The sequence below is a fragment of the Falco punctatus genome, assembly GCF_963210335.1.
Source record: "Falco punctatus genome assembly, chromosome: 12".
NCBI classification, from domain to species: domain Eukaryota; kingdom Metazoa; phylum Chordata; class Aves; order Falconiformes; family Falconidae; genus Falco; species Falco punctatus.
Window position 1 is genome coordinate 9,996,585 of NC_137592.1, and position 23,728 is coordinate 10,020,312.

General features: G+C 44.0%; 1 protein-coding gene across 1 annotated transcript; it reads right to left on the minus strand.

Moving 5' to 3' along the window:
- Positions 1 to 733: 733 nt before the first annotated feature.
- On the minus strand, positions 734 to 23,727 carry BFSP1 (beaded filament structural protein 1). Its single transcript, XM_080407836.1, has 8 exons — positions 22,912 to 23,727; positions 15,539 to 15,599; positions 11,931 to 12,026; positions 10,975 to 11,067; positions 10,144 to 10,251; positions 7,507 to 7,727; positions 6,024 to 6,109; positions 734 to 4,103 (listed from the first exon to the last, which is right to left on the minus strand). Exons 1-8 carry the CDS (start codon positions 23,280 to 23,282, stop codon positions 3,172 to 3,174), a joined length of 1,968 nt encoding a protein of 655 aa, XP_080263962.1. The 5' UTR covers positions 23,283 to 23,727; the 3' UTR covers positions 734 to 3,171.
- Position 23,728: the final 1 nt, after the last annotated feature.

Consider the following 23,728-nt stretch of genomic DNA (forward strand, 5'->3'; position numbering starts at 1 on the left):
GTCTGTTACATATATTTGCTTATAAATATATGTAGAATTACATATGGTATGTAATGTACAATACACGTACACACATCGTAACTTTTGGTGTGTATGTGTTCAAAGAAAGAGGTAACTGGAAGCTTTTGAAGGACTTGTAAAAGGTGGGAGAAGTTTTGGAATAAGCAAAGTCCATGTGGAAATCTTAGATGAACATGTACATGACTTTCCATTGCATTCATGTAATTTTACAGTTCTTTGTTCAATCATTAAATATCTTATTAAGCAGCAAAATAACTAGATGGCTGTTCATATTTTCATAACGCTGACATAATTTATTAAGTGAAGGATCACGATAATGAGTGATATACAGAAACGGTGAGTTTTGATATAAGTATATATAAAACTAAGTGTATATACAATATAGAGATCTTCAAATTCATCAGGATTTTTGCATCAGGGGATCGCTGAAAAATATGTCCAGTTAGACTAAGTTTTTATGGTATTGCTGATGGAAAATAAAGTTAATTTGTTAGTATTTCTAATAAAGGGGGAAATGAAGCTCATGATTTGAAATAGGTGAGCACTGTTTAACTAAAGCCCTGTGATGATGTTTTATAATATGAGTAAAATAAAGAGCTGTTGTAAACTGGCAGGTCCTATCATCATTGCCTATCCAAAGGTACACGGAGATAATACGCTGCTCTAAGTGGGATGACTTCCTACTCCTCTGCTCTTTGCACTGACAAAGAAATTTGTATCCTTTGTATGTGGGATATTGAGAAAATAAGCAGAGTCCTCCAAAAGAGTTGACAGCAACAGATGGAGAGTAACAGGCTTTGTGTTAACTCCGATACAGTGGGACACCGAAGATGAAGGCCGCAGGCTAGGAAGAGCCGTGGGCATTACTTACATGGTTCAAACCTGCTGGCTCCAAGGGCAGAGGCATGCAGTGATGCGGGTGCCGAGCTGCTGCCCTCAGTGGGAAAGGGGATGCTCAGGCGGACAGACAGTGACATTTTTGCACTCCACTTCATAAGCAGTTCTGGCCCCAAGGAAATGCTGCGGCAGATTTTATTTCTCTGCTGTTTGGAGCACTTCACAAAAAACAAACAAGCAAGCAAGCAAGCAAGCAAACAAAACAGAACAAAAGCAGAAACACTGCCCTCTTCCTCCCTACTTCCCACCCACACCTTTGGGTACTTTTTAGCTGACGTTCCCCTAGCACAGGGCACATTTCTTACCATGTCTGCAGCGGTAAAAGCTGGCAGGGAACCTCCCGGCACAGTTCTGACTGGCTCTGCTGAGTAGCTGCTCGCAAGTATTTCACTGTTACACTGCAGCGTTAGCATTTGGACACTTTGTTGAGAATCTGCATTTCAAGCAGCAGATACCCCATAAATCATGAAATTTACTGTACCTTTCAGCGGTCAGGTTTTACTGTACCTTTCAACACAGAATACTAGTGTTTTTTCTCTATAATTTTCATACAAATTCACAGAAGGATGCCTGTCGTCTGCAGCTTTACTGGGCAACTGCCCCATGGAAAGCAGGTCAGAGATCATAGCAGAGTTTAGGCCTTAGTTCTTCATGGCCCTTGACTTCTGCCACTGTCCGTGGTGCAACTCACCACCAGCTTGGTTCAAGTCTTGAACCTCGGGTTGCTGCCTGTGCAAAGCAGTACATCACTTCTTCAGTAACACGTGCCACCAAATCCACTTTAGGAGTGGTATTTATACTGCACAGCTGCTGAACAAGGTTGACGAGCACCAGAAAAAAATTTCAGTGTCAGCAGCGAAGAGTGGTGGAACCCAACCCAAATGAAAAAACCCAACACGATACAGAGGAAAGTCTTAGGTGATGTGAGAAGGCAGTCCTGAAGCGCAAGTGGTGCCCAGCCCCCTCCTGCACAGCTGATGGGAGCAATCACCCAGAAGGAAAAGGCACAACAATGCCAGCAGCTGAAACAAAAACTGAGAACTGGGATGGGATGGGAGAACGAACATGTAGAGCCCAAACCAGTGATGCACTCCAGTATGTGCCTCGCTTTAATGGGATTATCTGTATGCCTGAAGTCAAGCCGAGGGCTAAATGATGCAGCAGCAGTGTTTGCACATACACAGTTAGCAGTTTGTTTGTTGGTTTTTTTTTTTTATTCCTCCCCCCCCAGAGGCAAAAGGTTCTGGAAACTGCATGAGACGGTTGCAGAAGTGTTGCTTTTTGCGTCCCCAGGGTGCTTGTTCCAGCAACCCCATGGAGCTCTGTGGCACCGCCGGTGACGGGCCTGTGACAGGGCCCCTTGGCAGTATTACGCTCTGTAAAACGCTACGGTCTGAGGAAGTACTTAACAAGAAAATACCAAAACACACAGTCTTTTGAGTTGGCTGCAGTCTGCTCAAAAGCTTCTTGGCATCCATAAATACCTCAATTGTGTTGGGAAAAGGACAAATATTGCCTTTAGTATCTTTTATAAGAATTATTCCCCACTTTGGTGGAATTTCTAGTTTTATTCTGAGAAGATACGAAGTAAGAGCTTATTTCAGATAGAGTTTGTCTTTTGATCCAAAAAGAAAGGTCTGCCAAGCTCATCTCTAAAGACTGTAAACTGAGAGAGATCTAGGTTGACAGGCATCCAGCCCTTTCCCTGGAAAAAACGCTGCACACCCAGTCAGCTGACGTTTACTAGTAGAGACTTCTAGTCAACGGTAAAGGCAACACAAACCCACAGTGGGTATCTTCATTAGAAGGCAAAACTTTTATTAAATGAACCAGATGTCACAAGTTAACATTTGCAGCTGTCTGAGAGATGGGGAATCGTACGGCAGCTATAGGAGCAGTAGAGGAATACGCAGATTTGTTCCAGATACTGTGGAAAGCCAGGTAGCTCTGTAATTAATAATAATTACTTTCAACTTGTCCTAATCATGAAAATCAGTTGCATAGGATGTGCCTATTACTTGTTGCCCTGGAGCACTTTAGCGGTCGTTGCACCAAAGGTGAGCCTACATCAGACAGAATTACCATCACGGTATCAATCTGTTCCATACCAAACAGCAAAAACCTCACTACTGTATCATTCGGTCAGGAGGAAAAAAAAAAAAAAAAAAGAACAACACAAACAACCACAGTCATTTAATAACTATGCCAGACAAGTTGACTATCGAGGGTGGGGGGGGGGTGGGGGGGTGTCACTTAAGAGCCTTTGTCACCTGTTTTCTTCTTGCTTGTCTTCTCTATCATTGTCTCCACAATCATCGCTGTCTCTTCGTATGTCTGAATCCTGTCATCTGAAAACTTCTCAATGGACTCTACCACCTCCACCTTCTCATAGCTCATTGAGCCAGGCAAGCCTGCTTCCCTGAACAAAAGGCCCTGCTTATCTTCTCGGTCATATTCTGCCTCTCGAAGGACACCTGGCTCAGTTGGGCTTACCAAACCAGGGGAAGGAACTGTCTCAGGCTCAGAGATGTCTGGATACATTGTGATTTGCTCAATTTTTCCTCTTGCTTTTTTGCCCCATTCAAGCACATCTTCTTTCTCTTCCTCTTGGAGTTCAAACTCTTCTCTCCTTTCATAGATAGCCCCTTTCTCTTTTTCTGATGGTTCAGCAGGTTCTGGCAGCTCTGGTATGGGTTCCACATCACCACCGTTCATCACCTTCCCGTTGCCGGTGGAAACTGTGATGCCTCCCCCAGCTGGGATGGAAGGGGCCAGGATGCAAGGTTCTTCATAGCCTTCCTCCCCTGTCACCAGCACGTAACGCCCCTTAGGATGGGTATCAGGTTTAGGCTCTGGTCTCTTGCAGACTCTTATTTTCTCCCTCACAATGTTACACAATTTATCGAAGGCTTTACTTATGCGGGCTCCATCAGGTACGTCCTCTGGGCCTGCTTCTTTTTCGAGTTCTAATCCTTCCTGCCTGGATTCACATGTGACTGAGCCTTCATGCCTAAACTCCAGCGGATCTTGGTCAAAACCTTCCAGAGTTCTTTCATACATTCTTTCAGGCGAGAGACCGTCAGTTATGTCTTTAGACATCAGCTCCTTTTTCCTGGCAATTTTCTTTGTCAGAGCTTTTTGTCTGGGCTTTACACTGGCAATGTCTTGCACGGCCTGGGTGATATCTAGGGAAAAATTAGAACAAAGCAAACAACAAACAGTGCTGAACACAGTTGCTGCAAACGCTAGAGCCGCCTCTCACCCTCACTGCTGCAGGCGGAGAGCTGAACACCGCAGCAGTGAGCATGGCTTCAGTCAGCACCTTAATCAGCCTCTCCTCTTAACCTTAACCAGCCTCTCCTCGGCCAAGCGGCTGCTTGGTGTCTGAGGTCACCACTGTCATGCGCAGCGTGAGGACAGGACAACCATGCATGGGAGAGGCAGACCTATCAGGCCCATGCTAATACTCAGCAGAAGCGTTGGGCACCGGCTGCTGCTGCCAGGCTCAGCACCTTCCTCCCAGGCACCGTGGCAGGGTTCAGCCCTGCTAACTAGACAAGAAGCATCATCTCCTACAGCAGAGGTTGAAGCCAGGTGCCCCAAGTTAGAGGCACGGCCTTGCAGAAGGACTAAGTGCAAATGGCTTGTCTGACTTTTACAACTCCTGCTAGGGTTTAGGGGGGGAACAAAACCCAAAAGCCCTATTTAAAAACTTCCTGGCTGAACGCAGGGTTGCTGGGCGAGCGGGCCAGGTGCGTGTCACCACCAGCTCCTCCAGTGCTCCTGAAGATGGGCTCAGCAGGGGGACGCCCCGCCGTGGGGCTAAGGGCAAGCCAGGCACCCCCACTCACTTGGGTGTATGTGATGCGTGGGGTATGGCAGACGCAGGAGGTGCGGCAAGTGGCCACAGAGCTAAGCAGCCGCCCGGCCAGCAGCACGGTGCCGAGGAGCAGCATCCCGCATCACTGGAACACCAATGTTGAGCTCTAGACCCCAGAGAGGGCAGTCCTGCCCGCAGGCTATTTCTGATCCCCTGGGTTGTCAGTAGTCCCAAACCCCACGGCAGCTGAGCAGCAGCAGCAGCCACAGGAGCACAGGCAGGCTGCTGGCTTCCCTGGCACAAACAGCTAGAGCAGAGACACAGAGGCTGGTACTGGGAATTATGGAAACACATGGACAGACAGATATTAATATGCTTTCCCCAAGGAAGCTGTTTTGTCCCAAGTCACAGGTATCGCAATATACATGAAATGCCCTGTTTGCCTTACAGGTAGGAAGCAGAGGTGAGGCTGGAGACAGGCCGAATCTTCAGCAGGTATAAAACAACACTTTGCAACAAAGTAGTTATTTACAGCTGCTGAGGATTTGGTCTCAGGCATTATGGACCCATTTCTGCCAGGGTACACAGAGCAGTTGTTAGAAAAATTACAGCTGCACTCTAAAACCCCCTCAATTTGACAGTTTGTCTCCATTCTCAGGGCAGTTATTAGTAAAAGCACAGCTAGCCTTGGGTTTAAGCTACGCTAAGGTCATCCCATATGTTAGCACCTACAGCACCTTTCTATAAACCAACTCCCCTCTGTTAAAAGCAGCCATGCTACTTCAGTCCTGGCCATTTCTTTGTCACCAGGTTTACAAGCATTCTAATCCTAACTAGCAATCATACAACACGGAGGTACCACCATTCAAAGGAATCCAGGCCACGGGATGTAAACAGGCCCAAAAAAGCACCCTCCGCCTGCCTGCGGCGCTCAGCATGCCTTGACTGCTCTTCGCATGAGACTGCGGTGTGAGCCAACAACTCTCAACAACTCAGCACAAAACCCCTGGCTCCTTCCACAGTTTCAGGTGCCTTTTGACTTTGCTCTATCGATTGGCCTAGGTAGTAAATTGCAGAAATTAGCAAAGAAGCTCTTTTGCTTGTGGTTTTGGCCTTTGACAGCTTGTCCCAAAGCCAGCTGAGGTAAGCTGAAATTGTCATATTTACTTAGCAAGCCTGGAGTCAGGCTGTCACGGCTGGTGTTCATATGGAAGACAAATGGAAAAACATCTTAAAATACAGTGCTGCTGCTCTGGACAGACAGGAAGACATGTCACAGTTTTACCTCTTCCCCTCGAAGCTGGAGGCTGGACAGGTCTATAGATCTGCGTGAAGAGTGTGACTGGCGTTCCTGCTATAGCGGAGTTTAACCTGGCAGAGAAGACACACATCAGTCAGATCTCTCCCCCTTATTTCCATCAAGAGCAAGTGAAATTGTGCAAAATGAACCATGGAGGCTAAAGGAATGTATTTCTCTGTGGTGTGGATTCAAAGAGAATGATGGCAGCCTGTTTCTTATCTGGGGAGAATCGACAAAGCCCCAGCACCTTCACAGGACTTAGGCTGGTTTCCACCAGCAGGAGACGTGAGATGCTCCATTAAGTATGAGGTACGCCAGTGATTAAAACCCATAGCACCAGGTTTGTAATTTAGCACAGCACTTTGAAAGGATGGGAAGATTTTGGATGGGCAAACGGTCCATCCATGCCTATCAGAGGTCAGCAAGCGCTGTACATGCTGGCCTTTTGGTAGCCGTTACAAAGTTACCTGCGTATTCTTGTTTTCAGAATGGCAAGAAGAAAACTGAGCGGTCTTCCTTTGAAAGTATTTGAGGAGTCAGTGGTATTAAGGACTAAAAATTAAAACTGAGAGGCTGGCTCATATGCAAACCAGTTACTGTATCTGTGGCCCTTCTATTCTGCTCTGCCCGAATTTGAGAGAATATTTTGGCCTTTAGGGAAGATATATACCCTGTGTAGATACGCAAGAGATGCACGTTTTGATTTTTGGCACTGAGAATATCAAATACTGATCAAATACTCCTAACTAGAACTTGGTGTCCAAAATGAAATACTGAAAATTGATAAAATATCTGTTCCCTGCGTGAGATGATTGACTCTTAGTGAGTGTCCTCCCCCTGCATCTTCTGGACAAGCCAGAGCAGCGGTTTGGGCGCTCAGGGGTCTGGCCCTGCTGCATCTGCCTCTGCAGGCCCTGCTGTGAAAGCCCAGCTCCTTTTCTCATGTGAGGCTGATGGTTGGCATTAGAGGGAGCCAGCGCTCCTCCGTAGGTTTAAGCACAACCCAAATCCCTGCAAATTTCTTATATTCTACTTTTTTTCCTCCCACCTTGCCTGAAGAATGGGTTTGCTGTGAAGAGCGTTTTGCTTTACAGGACATTTGCCCTGCCTGAGCCCTGCAAAACCAACCTGCCTGTACAGCAGCAGCTTCACAAACGCCCGGGCAGTGGAGAGGGCGTTCAAATTGCTTTCATATATGTGCTCCTGACTTCTGCGTACTGATGCCAGGACAGTATCTGAAAAGGGGACCGTATGGAAGAGAGAAGTTCAAAATGGCTCTGACCTTTTCCTCGGCAGAGGCTTGACCAGATTAGGCTTCTATTTAGATTCCTGTCCCTGGATAGCTACCAGTGAGAGGTATGAAATGGCCATAGCTTTGGGTGGATCAAATGCCCTTAAAAATACATTTTTCAAAGGAGATAAAAGAGATCACTGGCCCCTTTGGAGGAGTCCAGAAATCCAGCCTTACCGGCTGTCCTCGTTCTCGATGATACGTTTGTACCGTTCCAGCTCGTTCTCCAGGGACTGCTGGTAGATCACCAGCTGGCGGCAGTCGGTCGTGTACTTCTCCAAGGTTCTCTCGGCCTCCTCTATCCCCTTCCTAAGGTTTTCAATCTGCTCATTGTAAAGCTGAATTTCATCGTCATAACTCTCCTGGGTGTTTTTAATCGCTTGCTCCAGCATGGTTGTCTGGTAAACAAAATTGGTGCGTAAAAGAAGCAGCTCTGAAGCATTCAGCATCCCCATATTTCAAGTGTAATAAAACATGTCTTGCCTTTAATTACCCTGTGTGAGGCCGCACTGCTGAAACAGCAGCCGTTTCACTGCATTTGTTTGGGTATTCAAAATCAGTAAGTCCCCCTGCTCCCTTATCTATCCCACGGCTTCTCTTCTACAATAAGCGTGATGGGATCAGCATGAACCAAGGGAACAGCTGTGTGATGTCTCCTGCCCCACACACAGGAGCCTGGCTGATGTCTCGCCGCATGACTCGCAGCTCAGCAGAGATGGCCTTGGCAGAGCCAGCAGTGTCTTACAAGGAGAGCAAAAGTTCTTAACCAGGAAGATGCACCTGGGCAAAACCTGTTCTTCCTTCTCTGTGGTCCGAGACCAAGCACTGAAGGTTAAGGAAGGGTCTTTTTTAAAAATAAAAAGCTTCCTTTTTAAATTCAATTCCTTGGCTTTTTTACTTCAGCAGTAGAAGTAACTGCTGTGCAGTAAGGCTTCAACTCCAGCCATGGGAGAGCACATCACCCAGGAGGTGGCGATAAGTGCTTTGCAAAAACAAGGGGCAGGCGTTACCGGTGGGTTATTTGACGGTGTAATTCTGCTCTTGCTTTCTTCTGCTATTTTCAGCCTTTTATAATAGTTCCTTTATCACCTGGGGGCTTTTTTCCCCCTTTTCAAACAGCTTTTAAAGAGGTGAACTCACAAAAAGCTAATAGGGCAATAACCGACTAATGGATTCTTTAATAATTGATTTATTTCTACATGTTACAGGCAAGATTTTCAAAAGCCTTTTCAGAGCCTAAATTTACGAGCTAAGTCCCTTGCCATTAGTTTGACTGCATTGCATTGTACAAGTGGACCAACAAGTTCTACAGACCTCTTTAGTATTTAGTGCTCACAAGGTGGGGTCAATAACATCTCAGCAGCACAGTCATCAGGTCCAGAAACAGGAAAGCAAAAGAGCTCGAGGACACCTCAGTCATCAGATCCAGCCTTCATTGTCACAAGCAATCGTGCCATCAACCTCCACTCATAAAGTTATTACACTCGTTTAATCTCAGGGCATGAGAATGAATGAACTAATTAACGCTTTCTAAATGGGACATGAAGATTTGATTTTGGAAGCAGTATGATTAATTCCCCAAAGAGCGCCTCTCTCCGTCTGCCAGCAGAAGGCTGATTTTCTCCCCTTTTTTCTATACTGATTCGTTATCTCACTTATCACTGTATTGATTCTTGCCCTTCCCAGCGTGCATGTGTCCTTTCCACCAGAGCATCAGACATGAGAAAGAGACCAAGGAAAAGACCTGGGGGAGCACTGTCCCCAAGTGCCCTAGTGAAAGGTGTTAAGCTCAGAAAGTTCAAAGCTGCTGCTATGGCTGTCCAGAAGAGTCCAAAATCCCACCAAAAGGTGTTTTATGCTATCATATCATTCCCCTCACCCTGGATGGACAACTCTAGGCACAAAGGAAGCTGGATTTGGAGGCCATAAGGTGGTCATTCTCCACCCCTATCTGCTAAGAAACATTCAACTGTGTGGACATAGACCTGCCATGGGAAAATTATTCAGGTCTGGTTTCTACTAACTTTAGTTGCTCCTCCGTCTCCTGCCACTCTCATCCCTGCATTGCACTCTCACTTGGAGACACTGGCTGGAGAAGGAAGATTGATTTACAGCAGGTTTGGCTGGGAGATGGGCAGGAGCAGTGAGTCAAAGCCTTGGCCAGCATTTTCTGCAAATCAGGAACTGGCAAAAAGCAGATGGTTTTGGTGCGAGTAGCGTCTAAGCACAGGAGAGGCCTTGACTCAGTGCTTAGCAGTGACAGGGATGAACACAGGTCGCCAGTGTAGCTTGGCACCTATTTCAGTTTTGATTACTAAGCCTGTCCAGTCCTTCTCACAGCAAGCTCAGCGCTGGATGTGGTACTGATGGAAAGGACTGGGAAGAGCCCAGAAGGTCCCCCATCATTTTTCGTGGAGCCAATTTCCAGCCTGAGCTCAGTAAGAAAACAAGCAAGACCGGCCCTGTGTGACTTTTCCATCCGTGACCTGCTGAGTCTGTCCTGCAGGAATCCAGCTACGATGTGGAATCCTTCTCCCGCCAGCTACTCCGATAAGTAAAGACAGCTTCATTTTGGCTATGATACTTACAGCCCTCCCTGGACATCTAAACCTGACAATTTGGACCTTTGGACCACTCAGAGAACGGGAATGAAGCAGCTGAAGAAAAACATGGAAAACTAAAAAGAAAACACAACTCCAAGTCAACTGAGTTCACAAGACCCTGATAAAGGCCACTCAGGTTTTATCATGTGACCATAAAAAGAGCTGAGTTCATGAGCATCATGGTTGTGTTTGTGGCTAGTGATGACAGTACCTCTGTCTGCAGTTTGTATTTCTGCGCCTGTAGCTGGCAGAGGATGCTCTTGTATTCCTCCAGCTGGCTCTGCAGAACAGGGATCCTCCTCTCTGCTATCAGTTTTTCCTGGTTGGAAGAAAACAACATGTGTACAGGAAAATACGTTACACTCTTTTAAAAAGAGCCAAAAGAAATTCCACTACTGGAAATAAACCGTAAAGACAAACAGAAAATTACAAGAGACAAATAAAAAGTTAGATACTGAACCTCAAAGTAAACCCCTGTGGCAGGGCTTTAAGAATAAAAGACGTCAAATGGCAGGACTGTAGAAGTACAGCTTATGTTGAAATTAGACCCTATAGATACAGCTGTTCCTATCTTCTTCCAACTAATAAATGTTCTTGGATAACAACTCATATTGATGGAAATCACCAAGTTTTCATCTTGTCTGTAGCAATTTATTTGATTACAAATTTTCACCACATCTCGCCCCTTCAGGACAAGATTTACGTTCTCTGTAAATACTCAGATACCCTGCCAGTTCCTTAGACAGGCAGCACAACTAATTCAACTAACTGAACAAGCCATTTTTGGGGCTAATACGTACACTGGGGTGCACCTGACTAACGTAATCTCTATCTCTCTTCTCCTGATCAATTCAGTTTTCCAAAGCTACAGTTAGTTTTCTGTCCCGTATTCAGTATTCAGTACTTACTCATACTTACTATGTACTTACTCATAGTTGTTGCAGTTTTCATGTAACTTTGGAATGGGAGTTAGAGGATCTTGGGGTGCTTTAGGAGAAAACATTGTCTCTGACTTGAAGCATTTATCAGCAGCAATACTTACCTCACATATGCCAGTGGTTATAGGGGACACGCGAGGTGTTGTCTGGATGATCTGCTGCAAAACATTGACATAGGTCTGGATTTCCATAAGATTCTGTGGTGAAGAAAGAAACATTTTCATCAGAAAATGCCATAGCAAGGTACTCCCCTTAATGTGCTCCACTTCTGGGGCTTATTCCTAGATATTTACTTCTCTCAGTATATAAAAGTCCAGTTCATGTTCAGACTTGGTTTTGCAGTGTGGTTTTAGACCTAATTTTGAGTGCATGTGTGCTAACAGTTTCATCATACTAAGGGTGCATTACAGGCATTTGACTAAGTGACAATATAGTTCATAGTCTTAATTAAAGATTCTCTGATTTCAAATTTCACACGAGATTTTCAAAATAAGAACCACAAATACCTTTGTATGTGGTCCAAAAAAGTAAGTCTCTTCTTTCAAAAGCAGTAAAGATGGGACAGTGGCCTGACCCCAAGCATCATATCTCTCCCAGGAAGGAGAAGGGGGCTGCATGTGTTAAAATTTGGCTGCAGTGTAAAAATATGGCCACAGGATTATGTCTGCTGATTAACTGGAACGTTCTGGCCCAGAAAACTGGGTATCCCCTTCTGATGAAAGAAATAGATTCTTAGCATGAAATACAAGACAGCTTGACCAGCATGCTGGGTTGAGTCATGGTAACAGGTCAACAAATTCAAGAGATTGCTACAGCTGTAGGCACTGGACACTGAAGGAGTGAATCTGGAAACTTGCAGCCATCCAGCTGTTGGGCTTGACCTCCTCAGCTGCAGCTGTTGGGCCCACTGAAAATATATAGTACTATATTTACCCACCAAAACACAAACGAGATTTGCTTTAATTTGCCACCGAACAGACCATGGAGAAGGAGAAAGGCAAGGCTTCACACGTGTCTCTAGAAGGAAGAGCTAAAGAAGATGGCAAATTCGGCCAGTTACCTTCTTGTATCTGTCCTTTGTGGCATTAATGTCATCCTGCAGGAACTGGGACTCAATCTGCAGCTCCAGGTTACACAGCAGTGCTTCATCAGCTTCCTGCAATGCAGAGACACGTGGCACAGTCAGCACATATGCCTGGAGTGCCAAAAACACAGCAGCCACTTAGCCATAATGCGAGTCATTGTACATGCGTAGCAGCCTGCGTGGAGGATTAAAGCCTACTGGGAGAAACAAAAGAATTGTGAAACCAACAAAAAACTGGCACCTTATTCATCATGTTCTCCCACTGTACACATTTCTCTTCTGCACAAATGTAATTTATGATACAGTTCAGCACTGGCACTGTCAAAATTTGTTTACCATATGCTTTATGAATGCTGGGAGCCAAGTAATAGATGCTATGAAATACCAGTCTTTGACACTAAAAGCTTGCAACAGTGCATGCATCTAAAACAGGTAACATCAACAGACTAAAGCATTGATTTCTTTAGTGTTTATGACAGGACCTGAGGTATCCAGATGCCTTTTTAATATCCCCAGTAAAGAAGCCCTTAAAAAAAAAAAATAAAAAAAAAATATCCAGGCTGGTCCAAAGTATTTTCACTCCTTTTGGCATGTTCTCAAGTACCACAGATGTTTATCAGTTTGGAGCCATTTCTAGAAATCAAAATGACAGATGAGCAAGTCCAGGAAAAATCACCTTGCTGCAGAAGTTTCTAATACATTGGGATTTGTGAGGACAAAAGTTCATAATGTCTGATTAATTCAGAGAATAAGGTGTATGACTCACAATCGTGATCTCAAAGTACATAGGTATGAGTGGCACCGGTATTTAAATCCAGTGAAATCTCCATTTCTGTTCAAAAGTGTAATTTAGATTTTTTTCCTACGTTATGCTATTCAATACAAACCCTTGAACACAGAGTAATTTCCATGGAACTTGGCAATATATTTTAGAAATATGTAAGGGTGAAAGCAACAGCTTGATTTTTCTACTTAATACACACCTTCTTGGTTAGGTTTATCATTAACTAATACTGTAAAATACCACTTTTGAGAAAGTAGTCAACTGAATCTTCCTTGCAACTCTACAAAATTTCTACATTCCTCTGCGAGTTTGCAATTTTCCTCAAGAAAATCTTGATTTCTGCATTTAACTCGAAATGTAAATAAAAAAAAAAACAAAACAAGGATATAAAAGTCCCCCTTTAAAATTACCTACGTGCTGTAAAAATGTCTCAGTGAGTGGATCACAGGTTGCAAATAAACCACTGAAATCTATGGGTGCAGCATATAACTCGTAGAAGGGAATTTTCCTTTTTTGCATGTGCACAGCATGCACTATTCCAAAAATGTGTAGATGTTAGCTGTCTCATTATGCCGCTGAGCCTCCCGGCCAGAGAGCTCTCCAGCAGTCTCTCTGCTTTGTGAGACAGTGGCTGATTCAGACACATCCAGACCAGCACATTCGGAGCTAGTCATCAGGAATGCCCACTGCTTTTCCGCACTCCTCTGCCTTCCTATTGAGAGGAAGATCAGTGGGATAATGGCCATGTTGGGAGGTCTGGGGGAGGGAGCCAGAAAAAGCCCCCAGGCCCCTAGAAAATAGCAATAAGCAAATATTTCTACATATAATAAGCAAAAGCAGCATTGGGTTTTCCAAATGTTCCTCCAAAGGGGAAAAATATTTTCCCCTTTATTCCCTTATGCTGAAGCTTTCAGATAGATCAGCTTCACCGATGGTGTATATCAGAACAGCACAGTGCCCAACGCATTTTCTTCTGAACTTTGCAGTATTTGCTAGTCACTCAACTTCTGAAAAACCATTCTGCTTTAGGTGCTGATTCCAGAACACTGATCCATGTGCTGAAGCAGCATTTTCATTTACCATGGAAGAGAAATCCCTTAGATCTCTCCAGAACCAGTGTCTGCTGATTTTCCAAACTGATTCTCCATCTGTCAGAACAGGCATGGGTTTACATCGGCACATGCAGGTTTTGGGCTACATCTTGGACACCGTACAGAAAATCAGATGCATTCCCTCCAGCATTCGGTGCTCCAGTGCAAGGAGCTGCTGCAACAGGGGCAGCCTGGGATAAAAGCTCCCTCCACAGCTCGAGATCTTATCAGCTGTGCCAAGGGTTGTCAAATCCATTAACTTTTCTTTAGCTACAGATTGGTTGAGAGGAACCATGAAGATGGACCCACCAGCTCCAGCTACCCCTCACAAAATATTTGCCTCCATAGGTATTTTTTAAAAGCTTGCAGCGCCCCCAGGAGCCCTACTAGCGCATTGGAAAATAGCACTGATGCAGGGTATCTAGAGCTCACTGGAGACAAAAATGCTAAAATGCACTACTATTTTTTTATATAAAACATCCTTATCATTGACATGACAGTGCTCAAGCAGAACAGCTCCTGCCACTTGTAGCAGGGAAACAGTAATTTTAAAAAAATCTCTATTTAATTCACACATAACTGTTCCCAAATACAGAAGATGAAGGACAAGCTGTGAAAAGTAGAACTGAGGAAAGATATAATACAACTTTCTTCACTCAGATAAAAGCTAGTAGGCAAGAGAGGATGAATCAGGTTTTCTCAGTTTTACAGACCTGGCTTGGAAACTTCCTAAATATGTTAGTAAACTTTCATCTTTTCTTCTTTTGTTGTTATTATTTCTCTTCCCATGGTATTATAACTCAGGAAAGTACAGCTCAATATAAACTTTCCTTGTGTTTTACTGTGTAAGGAATATATCAGGGTTTTTTTGTAGCTTCTCTTTTATCTGGAAACCTAATGGCGAGCTGAAGGTTTGTCCTGGTAAGGGATGACCACATCCTGCAAGGGACTGAGGAGCTTTGAGACACACCAGACTTCACAACTTTGACACAATCAGCATTTTCTCATGCCATGACATTAGTACTAAACATACTTTAATTTATACGGAGAAAGTATTTAGCAACACTTTTTCTCTGGTCTAATTTTGGACTCAGACATGTGAATTGGTTGCATGGTTTGACTAATAAATGGGCTTTTTCTTACCTCTGTGTGTAGACTCTAATTTGCTCAGAGAGAAATTGTCTTTCAACTTTAAAAAAAAATTGTTAAGAGTTAAAAAGAGTTATTAAAGGCACCTAAAGGCGTGCCAGATCTTCACCAAGGGTGAATTTTCAAAGTTCACATTGGGTGTGGAAGAAGCAACATGTGTGTCAATTGCAGATCCCAAAATGAATGCAGGAGGCATTTGCTGATGCTTGAAAAGGAGTGTTACACAGTTACACAGTAGGTCCTCCTAGCCCTTGGTCTTCCTGAAAAATTCATGAAGTCCTGAGCATAGCTGAGGCTGTGGGCTACGTGACCAAAATCAGGACTGTACAGAGCAGGGCGCTACACAGTGCATACACACAGGCTGAAGCTCAGCCATTTGCACCAGGCTTCAGGAGGGGGATGAAGGGGAAGGAGAACTTTTCATCAGTGCATAATGACAAGAAATGTCTTCCTCTGACATTTTAATTTCCCACTGCTGCTTCAAAGCAGCTTGCTGTAGTAAATGAAACCCAAAGAAAAAAATTATAAAGACCTTTTCTTTTCCACTTTTCCAGGCTTACCTTATTAAGGCGTTCAAGGGTTTCTTTTAGCTTCTGCTGATATTCACGTTCATTTCTATACCTGCAAATAGAACAAAGGAGATGAAGTTCAATGGTTTGTCCTTCTGCAAACTGCACTTTTGTCTGCACTATCATGCACAATATGTGCGTCACACCAAAGCAGAACATGAATCTTGAAAGGGCCCAAAAGATTTATTTATGCATTAGCATTAATTTTTTTTTTTGGTCCCAGATGCTGAGAGTAATTCTAGAGTTGAATAACTTGCCTTCAACTTACGTAGCAGAAGACAAGGGAATGCCACACATTTTCTATCATTTTTTCACAGTAAAGCCCAAGAACAGACTACTTAAAATAATAGGATATTTGATTGGCATTGGACTAGAGTGACAGCTGTGCATCAGTGGTTGCTACGTGAGTATTTGGTACATTAGCACATTAGCATTTCATTACATGGTACTTGGTTTTCTGTTCAACCTGACGTTGTTCAATAAGCATTTTCATGACAGACTCCTTAAACACAAGGGTTGCAATTTCACATATTGACTACATATGAATAATGTTATATTTAGGATGCTTTGATGGATCAATCTGTGTGTCCTCGTTAACAGCAATTTATATTTTAGCTTGGTCAAAATCACATGTGAATCTCAGAAAGGACTGCACTTAGCCAAGTATTCTTATGCATTTATAAAACGTCCACAAAAGCACAATGTGCATGTTCCTGTACTGAGTGAACAATGGATACATATTGTATTTATCTTTGATTTCAGGAATCAGCACATGTTCTTCAAGAATTAGGACTCTGTATGTGTATGTTAGATAGAATTGCCTTCTAGAAAACCCTTTTAACTGCAGAGTATACAACTTTCTAATTGTTTAATATTGTTGTTTATGCTTTTCCCTAAATAAACTACTTATGACATGTTTAACGGGAAATATGGTTTAATGAGACCCCATCAAAAAGAAAAACCAAAAACCACCCGCCAGAAGCATCCTATAGTACAAGGTAATGAGACTTCACCATCAGTACTGAACAAGTAGCTCATCAAACTCCATCTGCTGCCAGTGCAGAAGTACGTAAATATAGTCAATTCCTGTTTATCCCTTTGCTTTCCCTAAAATGAGATACAGAGGGATAAAAAGCTGTCATTTTCTTACAAGAAAACCTCATGGCACATGACAAGTCAATTCCGGTGGTGAATGTCCTTCATTTGCAGTACAAGCAATAGACATCAACAGAAGCATGAACCTTGGCTGAAATTCAGAATAGAACATAAGCCTTTGCCTGTCTTCTCAAATCATCGACTGAGCCCAGATATGCTGGTGGCATCTAAGGGACTTGCTCCATTTAACAGGGAACTTGCCAGTTCCTGGACTAAACTTATCAAGAATCAAGTTATAATGGTCATGTTAACCTCAGTTCTTTCTTTTTACCTCCTGAAGGACAAACAGCCAATGTTATTCTCATCTCTGTCAACAGGTCTTGGAAAGCTGAAAGGATGGGGTCACTCATGAACTGACCAGGACCACAAAGGAAGAACTTTGCAGAACAAAGAAATGGACCCAACTTGGTGCTCTCATTTCCCAACTTTCCCTTCTTTTGAAATCCCATAATATTAGCAGGGTTGGTCACTGGTCTGTTTTCAAATCTTACAACAAACAGCAAAGAAACAATTGGAAATGATGAGGTTTTATGTCATCATCACTCCTACAGACTGCTGGGCCTCTTCAGCTGAAGTGCTATTATAAAAAAAAAAAAAAAAATTCCATATCTTTTTGTAAATTTGTATTAACATGGGGTTCAATTCCAAGGATACACCCATGAACATTCAGCTTCAAAAGCAAGACTGCCATTGTTTCTGTTGTTCATTAAGTAGCTCACCTTCAATCAGTTTTCTATCTTCCAAACTTTTTGTGTGCAGTTGGCAATAAACACTTTGTTAATATAGATTCTTTCTGATAACTGAGCAAGAACGAAGCAGACTGTGGTAGCTTATGAAAATCAAACACACAGCTACAATAAAAGGCTAGATTTACACTCCTAGTAATATACAAACATTCAATAATCAGGGTCTAAACCTCAGCCCTAATGTCATTCAGAACTGCCCAAATCTGCCTAGTTGCTAGGTTATCACTCAAAAAATTCTCTCAATGACTGAAATATTCAGCTACATTTTCCTTCACTCTCAAATGACCCAAATACCTGCTGTGTCACACAGCCATAAATCCACCTGGCAGCCTTGAGAACATTTGTATTATGTGATTATCCTTTGAAGGAGCATTGCTTTTAAGTGATGTTCAACCTACTCTGAAAGCTCAGTGGAAAAAAGCTAAGGACCTCTTAGAAATTATTGAGATACCTCATGATGCTTCTGTGCCTGCTGAAACGTATCTATGTAAGTGCAGTGGCAGACAAATTGCAGCCCTGTTATCCTTCAAAAGTGATTTCACTGTTCAAGTAATTAGCTGGATGTGTTGAAAAGAAGTGAAGCTTTTCTTAGGTGGTTGCTGGTCAGCCTTTCCTGGACCTTAAGAGCCATAAGTTTATTTGCTTGGTTTTTAAATATAAAACAACAAAACACTTCCGCGCCTGGTCAAGTAGATATAGGGTTGCCATAAATGTTTTTGGACTGTTTAGAAAAAAAGGGATATTAATTGTTTTTCACATAGGGGAAAAGAAATGGAACAGCAGGGGCTGCCGGGCTCAGAGAAAGCAAATCAGAGCTTTAAACGTTCCCATCACCTCACCTCTCTTAAGCTAGCAGCTCTCTCTGGGGGCACGAACAGATTTACAGGTATTTGTTAAGCCCCTTGAGCCACCCTACAGCTCAGGGCACTGGCCCAGTGAAAGCATCGGGCATACAGGAGGGAAGCCCACCGCTAGGCTTGTTTCTACACCCAGAAAGCCATGGCTCCAGCACCACTGTAAATCTTTTTTCCCATCCCCAGCTGACAGACAGGCTGTGCTTACTCTTAAAAGATGGGGCCAGGGCAAGGTCCTTGTTTTTTGGACCCTGCCTCGGCTGCAGTGCAAAGGCTAGCTCCGCTCCAAGAGAAAACAGTCACAATATATCCAAGCGATGCTCAATGACCAGATAATTTCATGTCAAGCCTGCACCTTTAATACGATGAGAAATGCTGCCTCTCTGTTGAACCCTACTGAACTCTTCCAGCAATATATAAATCCTCTTGCCTTGCTGCTAGCCAAGGTTAAACTTCTCTACTACTTTTCTCCTTTTTGCTCTCCCTGAGGCACTTCACTAGCCTTTTCCCAATAGATGACAGTAATTTGTGTGCTAAAGAGAGCACAAACTGCAAAATGCTGGTCCTGCAAGGACAACAAACAGGGCAACAATGCTTGTGGGTTATACCCTGAAAGGTAGGACGAGCCCCGCGGGGGGCTTCACTCTTTTATGAACAGATTGCTACCTGTGTTATCAAGAGGCTGGGCTGACAGCCACACGGCAAGATTTTGGCAGTCTGAGGAGGGGGTGGAGGGCAGGCTGGACCTCCCTGCCTGCAGCAGGATAAAACTCTCCCTATCACCAGAGAAGGGGCAGCAGTGCAGAGATAAGCCCTGCAGACAGGGCTTGAAGCTGACTTTGCTGGTGGAGTCCCTACTGCTCCCCATACCCCATCTATTGTGTTTTCCTACTTGTTTTTATGTTTTCTCACACAGGCGTTGGGTCTCTGCTCTGGCCTCCAAGGTCAGAGCATCACCACGTGGCACAGCTTGGAGAACACAGCATCAATTTCCATGTTTAGTGACTTCCAAGGAATCATATTGCATGCAAAACCCACAAGATTAGCAGCGAATTAATTTTAAATGAAACAATCGATTAGCAAGACTTTTAATTTCTCAAGTTAATTAATCCTGTTCAGTCAAGGGCACTAAAATCTGGGTTTCAGCATCTTTCCTAATATCATGGAGAGAGAAATACAAGCCTTTCCCACAGCCAGATGCAATGTTGCTATAATAATGATGCTCAATAAAATTAGCATAATTAGCCTTTTTATGAGATGCATCCAAACAATCCCTAGCAATGCTTTTTTTTGCAACTTCAAGAGGAAGAATTCTCCACTGGTACAGAATTTGAATTATTCATGTTAATGTGAAAAGCTATGAATGTGACTACAGAGGGTTTAAAAATAAATTTTAATGTAAGATCTACTTTTCAACGGTTCATGCGCATTTAATTGTACAGACCCAGCAGTTCCAGGCCCTACTGTGTTTAAATGTAGCTTTAAAAGGTCTACTTATATATATAAATATATTTCCCAAATTGTTAATGTGAATAAAGGAATGGGTTGTAAGAGCTAAAATTCTTTGCGTTAGTGAAGGACAGAGACATTCGTCAACTAATTGATACACGATGCTCCACTCTAAGAGGGTTTTTAAGTCCTAGTGTGCCAAAAGTAGATGCTTAATGTTTCAAAAGGAAGCCAGAAACTCATGCTGCCCGCTGCCAACCGAGTGCAAACCCAGGTAGGGAAGCAGGTCTTCAGCACAGGAATCTTCTTGTTTTGGTAGCGTGGCAAGGCCCTACCTCAACACAGAAGATTATTTCTCCCATACTTTGTTTAGAGAGCTTTATTTATAAGTTTAGGTAGCTGAAATCATAACTAGCTGTAAGCTAGAAACATGGTGAGAAGGCAGAGCACGTGGTGTCAGAGCACTGGCCTTGTTTTAACACCTGCAGCTCAAAACCCAACCAATTTTTTTTCAGACACTGAAGAGACTTTCAAGTCTTTCTTCAGGTCAGATTCAGCAGCTCCCAAGAGAAAAAAAAATATACCCAAAATTCACTTCTTTATGTAAACCGAAGGCAACTCAGTTAAAAGTCAGTCAGAGCCCTTCCGTGGTAGCGGTTCTGCATATGTTTCATTTTTAAATGGCAACGTGTTGGCTTGGATATAGTCAAAGTATCCTTTTTACTTTTGTTTATTGCTGACTGAACATCCTGGGACTGTATGACAAGGCACCATCCATTTTCTCTTAAGTCATCACTAACTACCCCTGTAACAGGTCCTAAATCTCACTTTCAAATAGCACAACGCCTTCTCTGGGCATTTCCCCCCAAGGATTTTCAACACCCTGTATGCTTCCCCAGCTATTTACAGCTTGTGTAAAGCAACTCTAATAAAAAGTAAATTATCTTCGTGGCAGATCACAAATCCTTCTGCTGGGGAACTATACAGGCAGTTAATCCACAAAACTGCTCAGTTGGATGCAGGCAACCATCGAAAGGTAGCCAGGACAAAGTAATTTTTTCTGGCCAGTTTTTCTAATGTTTTTCTTGCCAGTTTTTGAAATCAAAGAGGGAGTTGTGTGTTTCACTGCACTGACTCTTCACCTGCCTGAAATACCCCAGACAAAGAGTATGCAATTTTGTCCAGCTGTATCACAGGACTACATGCTTCTATACAGTTTATACATACTGTTAATTAATATGCAGCTAGACCTTTAAGTACTGAGTTTAGTCAAAATCTCATGGACACCACATAATAAAACCATCTGAACAAGTATCAGAGTCAACAGCTAAATTATAGGATTGGCTCATAGCTGAATTTCCTGCTCATAAATATTGGAACACAAAACTGCCTAATCAAGTGCTTATTACTCACTGGCACCGAGCCAGGGCATCACGGATATCTGACCATTTCCAGCATTAAGCCTCAGTGCCCCGGGATGGGCAATTCTCTGCCATCAGATGAGAAAGAGAGATCAGGGCTTGGCATATCTACAGCTGTGCCGTAGCTCACAGCCTCCATGGGCTGTTCGTGTGGCAGCCCGCTGAACTGATCTGCAGATGGGTTTTGTTTTGTGGTTTGTTTTTTTTTTTTTTAGCTGGTTGATTTTCTTGATTCAAATCTCAAGGCAGCCACAGAAGTAGCTGTGGCAGCATGGCAGGTCAGATGGTGTGTGCTGAGCAGCACGCAGGGCTCGGGAGGGCAGGATGAGGGTGCTTTAGGACTGTACAGCTGCTGATAGCGATACATCATCAGACCACAGCCCAAAGGCACAGATGGCCTCAACGTCAATTATCTCACATCTGTTTTCTGGCTCTTTCCAGTTGAAAAATTATTTGAGACAGAAAAGGAAAATATTATGAGTCTTACACTTTCTAGTCCAGAGGAAAACCAGTAGAGGATCAGACTGAAAAATCCTGTGGTTTGAGCAAGTCAGACAAGTCTGTTATGGAGACAAGGGGTGAAATCTTGAGGGACCTATGTTTCTGCAGCTACAAGACAGTGCTCCAGAGGATTCACTTTCTGCCTTACCAAAAATGTTTCTGATGAAGTGTGGTAAGCGTTGCCTGGGAGTGGCTACACTTCTACCAAAACTGCATTTGTTGAAAATATTTCAGTTTTTTCCTTCCCATCACTGTCAGTGAGAAGTTTTTCTAAGCTAAAAGCATGTTATATCGAGTCCATCCTTCACACTTTGGTGGGGAGGATCAAAAGCTCCTCTTCAGCCTCCATGCTGCTGCCAGATTTTCCTGGGTGAACTAGCCAGGTGAGCATTTAGGGGGAAAAACCTGACCAATACGTAACAGGGAGCCAGAACCCTTCTCTCCTGTGAGCAGTCCCTTTTACGAGCAATACTCACCAAGTCTCATTGTGTATTTAATTAACCAACAGGGCCAAAACTGCCTGTGCCTGAGGGGAAAGGACTAGACATGGCTGCAGGCACTCGTATTCGTATGCCTCAGCCCCCAAGGCTCCTACTCTGATTTATGGCACCATTGAGGTTAAAGAGGTGCAGTTAGGGAAAACTTGTTCTTATAGCTATTGCTTTAGTAACATAAGATGGAAACAGCGGGATGCAAAGAAGAAGGGGAGGGGAATTAGGCAAATTTCACATACCAGGAAAAAATTTATTTACTCTTTTTATCTGGTATCTGTAGTGGTTGGCACAGACTGGCCCAGGTGCCCCACAATGCCTGTAAATAAGTTTCTCAGAGATATCCCACACACTTCAGGAGATGTTTGGGGTCATGTAACTCTGTGCTGCTCAGACACGAGACTTGCTTCAAGCTGTTTGGTTTTTAATTGTGTTAATCCCTCTTTGCAGCTCAGAGCACAATCCTTCTAAAGCTAATAAGCAGCGTGTACCATGGTGAGGACCTACTGCCACAGAAGGGAGAAGGCAGTTGCCCATCTAGTAGCAGTAAGACAGTGAAATGGAGCTAGAACTCTCTAGGTCCTGGAACCTTGCTTTTCACCATGGGCTTACATGCCATCCCTGATACAAGTCTGATACCCATAGAGAGGTATCACCAAAGCAGCCGGTGACACCAAACCCATCCTTACTACAAAGATTAACTCTAGAAATGGTACCAGCTATCTTCCCTCTGTTTGCAAGACTTACTTGTTGCGGTACTCATCAAGCATGCGCTGAGCATCCTTCTCCTCCCGCTCCAACTTGGCTCGGTCAGATGCCAGCTCCCGCATTCGCTGACGGTTGAACTCAATCTGCCCGGCGAAGGCTTCGTCCAAGCCCACCAGCTCGTCCATGCGCTGGAAGGTCTCCAGCTGCTTGCGCAGGATGGTGTTGCGCTGCTCCAGCACACGCGCCCGGTTGATGTAGCTGGCAAAGCGCTCATTGAGCTCCTGCAGGTTCTCCAGGCCCCGGGCTTGGGCCAAACTGTCAAATTCTGGGGAGCCTCGCAGCTCATCGTAAGCATCTGACCGCTCATACTTCTCCTTGCGCACCTCGCGGAGGAAGCTGCTCCTGTACATGGCTCCGGGGGGGCTGTGCGGTGCCGGGTTCCCCTCTTGTGTGCCTGCTTGTCTCTCCAGTTTGGATCTGAATTATGTCTGGGGGGTTTGGGGAGGAAGAACTGAACATAATCACCCCCCCAGATGATTAGGACTTGACTCCAGGGCGGATTGTGGCACTAAAGGCATCATCTGCAGCAGTGAACTAAATAAATCCCAATGGCCCCGCCTTGGGGCTGCCCACCCAGGCGTCAGCAGTTCGGAGGAGCAGCAGGTCTCGGGGGGGCGAGGGGCTTTTCTTTTTGAGTGTTGCAATTGTGTGCAGCCAGAATAAAAGAGAGCAACATCCAGCTTTTGCCCGGCAGATTAAAGCATTGTCCACACACAACAAAACAAGTGCTTTGCAGTTTTGGAGGCTGAGCTCAAAGCCTTTCATGGCTGTGTTGGGGGGGGGGGGGGGGGGGGGG